General features: G+C 41.2%; 1 protein-coding gene across 6 annotated transcripts in view; it reads left to right on the forward strand.

Annotated features, from left to right (window-relative positions):
- ptprub (protein tyrosine phosphatase receptor type Ub) overlaps nt 1–6,804 on the forward strand; it is a 152,950-nt gene extending 146,146 nt beyond the window's left edge. For all 6 annotated transcript variants that reach the window (XM_058647567.1, XM_058647571.1, XM_058647569.1 and 3 more), the window contains 3 exons: nt 1,837–1,994; nt 4,317–4,452; nt 4,563–6,804. In XM_058647567.1, coding sequence (XP_058503550.1) covers nt 1,837–1,994; nt 4,317–4,452; nt 4,563–4,625 — 357 coding nt within the window. In that variant the 3' untranslated portion in view covers nt 4,626–6,804. The remainder of the gene's footprint in view (nt 1–1,836; nt 1,995–4,316; nt 4,453–4,562) is intronic.
- The last annotated feature ends 308 nt before the right edge of the window (nt 6,805–7,112 follow it).

Below are 7,112 nucleotides of genomic sequence, written 5' to 3' on the forward strand. Positions count from 1 at the left end.
TTCAAGCTTCTCATGTTCCTTCTTCTTGATGTTGCTGTCGATTGGGATTGCCACATCTATCACTACTGCCCTCTTCTGCTGCCTATCATCAACCGCTATGTCTGTCTGGATCTAGAAGTCCCATAGAGTTGTAGCCCTGAGAGTCCTTTGTGACTGCCCTGTCGATCAGTAGTTGGTGCTTGTCTCCCCAGGTGTTACTGCCAATTCCTTTCTGGGCTCTGCTTATGTACTGAACCATGTGTCTATTCGTCTTTGCTGTAATGATGCCTGTATCAAATGTACTTTCTGTAGCCAGTCTGTGTTGATCATGTCAGGGCCTGGTGCTCCAGCTCTACACTTTATTGGGTCTTGTTCTGGGAGGTTGCTGTGGTCTGCTTTCAGGTCCACCAGCTACTGGGCATTGGTGTTATGTGATGCCTCTTTTTCCCATATGTTCTTCTTGTATTGCTCAGTCTCAGCCTTGGGTCCGTTGTTTTCTTACTACCCTGCCATTGAGAGAAGAACTTGGATGGGTTGGTGGAGGATTTCCTGTTTCTTTTCCTGGGCTCTATCTCTCTCGTGTATCTTTTTAGGCGGGCTGCCAGGGTTGTGACCCTTTGTTTGGCAGTCTCCAGTGCCTCAGGTGTGGACAGCTTGTTAGTCAGCTCTTTCTTTACCACACCTCTCTGCAGCTCAGATAGATGGCTAACCTCTTTTCTTGTTGCCTTGATTCTAGCCTCTAGCCTTCTTCTCCATGGAGGGTGTTGTTCCTTATGGCTCGTGTTGTTCAACTAGTAGCCAAGCATCTCGAGGATTACTGATTCTGCTGTGTATATCACCTCATTATATATATATATGGGAGCCTGAGGGTTCTGTGCAGTATTTTAGCTGTTAGGGTTAGGTGTTAACTGGGTGTCCAAATGAATGGAAATCAATGCAGCATGTATATGCATGAATCAGTCATTTTGACTTTTTATACATCACAAAGTGTGTTGATTGTGTGCTCGCTTGTGTGTGTGTGTGTGTAGTTTTATGCCTGGGACTTTGTATTAGAACACGCACATATTCTGCTCAGGATCACTATCAACCAATTATGGAGGAAATCTGTATGCAAGGCATTTATTTTAAGGCTGCCATTATAAGCAATGTGACAGGCAGTGCCCCATCCTTGCTTTCTTGATTGGCATCTTCACCTCCTCTCAAATGCCCTTGTCTTTACCTTCTCTGTATATAGTGTCTTTTTTCCCAGTGCAAGCCACTGTCACAGAAATGGGAGATATCAAATCACACAGCAACAACACACGCCTCTGTCTGTGTGCTGCTCTCTCAGTGCATCAGTCTTTTTTCTATGCATGACAATGACATACAAGGGTAGGGAGTAAAAGTCAATTGAAGTACATTGTAAGCATATGTATATGTAGCTGGGAAAGTAGCTCAGGAAAGAAGTATTTCTGTAAATCCCACCTCCACTGAGAGGCAATTTCTTCATTGGCAGTTCCCTCGTTGGTGTCTTTGCCAACTCAATTTGCATGAGTTATAGTTCTCTCCTGGTCCTCTGGTATTAGGTGAGAATCTACAGGACAAGGTTATGAACACACAGGGACCTCTCTTACACACTGCTCAGGCCCCACTTACACCTGCAGACCCATATATCTCTAAGTCAGTCTGCTGACTGAGCACAGCTGAGAGAGCCAGCATGTTGCCTGGGGAGCACTCAACCCCGGCGTTAACTGGCACTCGCAGAAGTCAGTGGAATACAACAAATATACATGAGAGATTGTGCATGTACAATAAGCCCACACAGAACAATAAACTCCAATTCAATGTGTTTTTATTTTTTTCCTGTTGCTTCTGAAGCTCCAAGAAGGCCAGCTGGTGGTGTGTCAGTTCCAGTTCCTGCGCTGGTCGGCATACCGTGATGTTCCGGACTCAAAAAAGGCTTTCCTCAACCTGCTGGCTCAAGTGCACAAGTGGCAAAGAGAGTGTGGGGAAGGACGCACTGCTGTCCACTGCCTGTGAGTAATCTCCCTGCAACATGAGTTGTGTGTTGGAAATTAAAATGAGTGGAAATTAATCTCTCACAGTCTTTGAAAAGGTGCAACATAGTGAAATCATGCTGTTGAACACTGATATTTAAATATGCGTTTGAAACTGTAACTAATGGTGATTTTTATTGTTGATGATGTTATTATTTGGCCTTTGTTTGCTTTCATGAACAGAAACAATGTAATAGTAATTGTATGCTGTGTCCTTCATTTGAAAGCAGGCTCTGTCAAGCAATACTTGACGAGACGTTTTTTTGAGCAGTAGAATTCACTTCTCCCTTTTGTTGTGGGCGCTTCTTTGTGTTTCCAGTCATACTCCAACCGGTTTGCAGCTGTCTTACTTTACTAATGTAATTTTGCTGATGTCCCCATCTGTCTTGACATAAGAAGATTATTTCCTGTGTGCAGTGAAGGACCGATGCTGAATGACACAAGGTCTAAACGGCTATCTACTGAGAAATACAGAGAGCTGTATTGTGAAACTGTTCATATCTGCTACATCCAAACCGTCATCAAATTAAGCCTATAAGCTCCCCACAACGCGCTGTGTGACTCTCTTTTATTTTAATGCCACCAGGCGTCATTTCTGTGATGGAGGCCAGGAGAAAGCTTCACAGCACCATTGTGCTCGTAAAGTGAGATGGCTGCATACATTTGGACTATGGACTATGTGCTAAATATGAACCTGGACATTCAGTAGGACCATAGCAACAAAACTCTTATGTCTTGCACAACTATAGGCAGAGAGCTCTGTGTGTGTTTGTGTGTGGGTGTTCCTGTATGGGTATCTTTGTGAGAACTAAAAAAAAACGTATAAACCTTAGGGAGTGAGGACATTTTGGCTGCTCATGTTCTGTAATCCCTAAAAAGGGCTTTTAGACTCAAGGGTTAGGGTTAGGCATTTAGTTGAGATGGTTAAGGTAAGAGGCTGAGAGTGTCCTCACCATGAATGCTGTGCAGTGTGTGTGTGTGTGTGTGTGTGAGACTGGGGCTAATTTGACAGTGATTGGAATCTAATCATAATCTAAAAGACATTTGTTTGTATTTGAAAGTCGTGCACTACAATTAACCACAGAAATGTCTTTATAACATGATAAATCATGTTCATCTGTTTGAAGACGAGACACAAAGACCAGCTCATGTCTTTGTCTCTGTGGTGTTTTGTGTGGTTTGATGCAATGAGATCCGAATCCAAATCCAACATTTCTTTTTCCATGACAGCACTTACTAATGTGGGGAATGAAACTGTGGTGTTGAGCGTAGCAGAGGTGTATTGCAGTGTGTGCTGTTGTGTGTTGTCATGAGCACCTGGAGCACACATGCCCACTGATGAATATGAATAAGCCGTCCAGGTCATTGCCGACCCGTCTCACGTTCATCCCCACCCGCCCCCCTCTAAAAGCACATCAGTCAGCGCTGTCAGACAGTGTTACCCGCGACAACCCAGAAAGAAATTATGAAGATCAAATCAATTATGGCTTAATGCAGAATGCAATGGTTCTCACTACAGTAAATCCAGGACTGCCAAAGCGCTGACGACGATTGATTACCTTAATATTACTCGTGTACACTGCAGAGGCTTCTGTGCCCACCTTTGCTGTGTTTGTCTCAGGAGGGAGGATGTGGATTGTCCTTTGGTAATTTATTGATATTGCCTTTCATTTATGATGACCAGGACAATATTTCCAAGGAAATGTCACAGCGCTGTTATTTCTCAATTCTCTCTTCCTTACCGCTTTCTTCATGTCGCTATTTCTGTATCAAGACATTATGTACAGAAAAAAACATATTATCACATTACAATGTACAATGTACATAAGCCCTACTTATGTTTGATTATTGCCTTCACTTCATCCATTTAAACAAATTATACATTTAAACTGGATAGGGCGATATATATATACATATATATGTGTATATATATCAATATATACAATATATATATATTTACCATATATATGCTATGTTGAGCATGTAAAATTATGGGATTTCAGCTAAGAAAACTGGATCTTTACTAAGGGTAAAGTCCAAACTAGGGCTGCTGGTATTACTGCTGCACAGTAGTCTTTAAAATGACTGCTGTCGTCCTCATATTGTTATTAAAATAGTGCTAACTGGGTTATGTTACTCATTTATATCTGTCGTCCACCATCTCAATGTCAAAAAGCCAGTCGTTTGTCATAAATGTTATTTCTTCATAAAACAAAATGAAATCTTCACCCACGGAGGGCGTTAGAAAGAAAAACCTGTGAGTGATGACAGGTCGTAAAATAAACTTCATTTCCTCTGCAGTAATGGTGGTGGTCGCAGTGGTACCTTCTGTGCTTGCAACATTCTCCTCGAGATGATCCAGTACCAGAACATGGTGGACATCTTTTACGCTGTTAAAACTCTACGCAACTGCAAACCCAACATGGTGGAGTCTCTGGTGAGAGAGTCTGTGCACATATGAATCAATAAAAGTGGCAAGAATATTTCTGTGATTATCCTTGTGTTTTCACTCGTTCATATTGATTGTTTTCTTGTTTTTTCTTTCAGGATCAGTATCGGTTCTGCTACGACCTTGTCCTGGAGTACTTGGACTGCTTTGAAGGGAGATAACAACAAAATGTTTATCACAGCGGCAGTGAAGATTTACATTAAGGCCACCCAGTGACCACTTCTACTTTATTGTTCGGACCTGTGGATTTGGCATTAAAGGAACTGAAAGAAAGGAATAGGGAAAAAGAAACTGTTCAAGGTTTTAACGTTTAACCTTTAATGTACAGCTGTGTTTTCCTCCTTGATGGTGATGTTTATCTCTTTTGATATCTTTTGTGCTTTGCCTCTTTGACTAAAGCTGTTGTTGTCATGAAGTATTCTGTTGTGGCAAAACAGTTTTCTGAGCTGCAAAATGGACTTGTCTATCCAGAAGAAGGCTTTGTTTCACCATTTCATTCAAACAGTGCAAGGACTGGATATAATTCGAGAGTTACAGCATCATAAACGTGGAAGCATTTTCTTCTCTTTTAAGAGCTACATACAACAGCAGTTCGCTGTGGTTGTGGCATGACTTATCTATTATCTACCATACCATAAACTGCCTTATTCTCTGATGATAAGACTAATTTATTCAAATCGCTGAATAAGTCTTTGAAAGGTCGCCATTCTGTTGTAGAAACAAAAACAAAAAAAAAAATACACAGGTTTTAACAAGAGACCTACTGCATTAAATCCACCTGGCAACTCCTCGACAGGATTGATGCAGTAACTGTACAGTTGTGCGATGTGTTTTATTTTGCCATGATATTTTGTGCTGGATTACCATGTGTGCTACAGTATAGATGGACATTTCCATGGGCCACAGTGATGAGATTCCTGTGTCATCGCTGTCACAGTGCCAATCCCACTGACTGACTAACTTGAACCCTCCCTTTTATTTTCTTTGTTCTATGACTTACTTCCTCATGACATACAGTGTATACTGCATCATCTAATGTTCTTGCTTGTCTGTATTTTCACACCCAGCAGAGAAAAATGAAAATGTATATATCTATATATACATATATCCATATATATATATAGTATATATGTATATATACACACACTCGCACACTGAACGCACCCACATAGTCAGAAAGAAACTGTCGCCCATGGACCCTGAAGCTTGGTTGTCATTGATTCGATAGATCAAAAGATTCCACTCTTTTCTAACTGTTGGCCTGGAGACCACTGGAACTGTTAATGCTTGAATCAGTGAAACATCCCCTGGAAAGACTGACACCCACGAAGCAATTTTGTTGTATTTCATTTAATCTTTTCTGCTCCAGAACTAAGACAACATCTTCCTTACACTCCATTATTACCCTTTAAAATGTGTTACGCCCTCCCCTGATCTCCTGAAACTCGGTAAAGTGCAGGTTTTCAAGGAAGTCAGTAAAGGTGTCACTCCAGGGTCTGCCCTAATAAACGTAGAGAGACACTCCCCGATGCTCACACAAGCGGCGAAATGGCAGCGAGGAGAACTGCTGCTCATTTGCGGCTCACAGTCTGGTTCGGCACCAGAATATGTGAGGAATTTCATACTATATCCACATTGGCCGGCTCCCACAGCTTCACTGACATGGCATCTTGTTTTTGATGATGAAGAATGAGGTAGCTACAGTGTAGTCCGTGAACTGAGTGCCTGGACACTTTTCCTCAAGGGTGAAAGGAACATGTACATACAGATGTATATTATGTTATGTGAATACTATATTGATATTATACTATATGTTTGACCAGAGTAAAGACATACAGTAAGTAACCGCTACATAACCACCAAGCTGAATGTGTTGTAAATGATCCATTTTGTGAGTTTATTGCCAGAACTTCTAACACCCAAGTACGAACTGAGTCTCCGATTGTTAAACTGGTTCGTGAAAAGCATGTGTGAACCCATTGTCTGCTTTGTGCTTCATTTGGCTCATTTGAAAAGAAAAAAAAAGAAAAAAAAAATCCCTATCATCGTAATTTATTTCAACCGTTGTGTTGTCCAGCCACCACGGCAGCTGTGTGAGCGCATTGTACATTTACCATTCCAAAGCTTTTTTATTGTGACGGCCCTGAGAGTGCTGATGATTTTACCTGTGTGTTTCTGTATAAACCCAACGGTACATGACTACTGTGTTTTTGACCATTGTATTTGTGGGGACAAAGGTGTGTATTAAAAATGAGACAAACAGAAAAGTTGGATATATTCTGGGGTTAGGCTGAGGTTTGTTCTGAAGATCAACAACAATAAAAGAGTAAGGGGGAAAAAGGAGATGTTTTGTTATCATTGGTTGTAAAAAAAAAAAAGTGTAAAAATGCATACACAGCCAAAAACATTCTGTGGTTTTATGACTGGTTTGTTTGCAGAGGTAGGAAATGTAAGCTGGAAATGGACTTCCTGTATCTAAACTTCTGACACTATTGTGGTTTCTCATATGGATGTGATCTAGTTCCATTTGCCTTTGAACTGCATCAGCTATTTGATCTCTCCACCTTTTTTCCCATTTATCCTCATTCCTTTCACTTTTCCCCTCTACCAATTTTTCCATCCTTCCTCTTACTCACATCCTTCTGTCT

The sequence above is a fragment of the Solea solea genome, chromosome 13 (assembly GCF_958295425.1).
Source record: "Solea solea chromosome 13, fSolSol10.1, whole genome shotgun sequence".
Lineage (NCBI taxonomy): Eukaryota > Metazoa > Chordata > Actinopteri > Pleuronectiformes > Soleidae > Solea > Solea solea.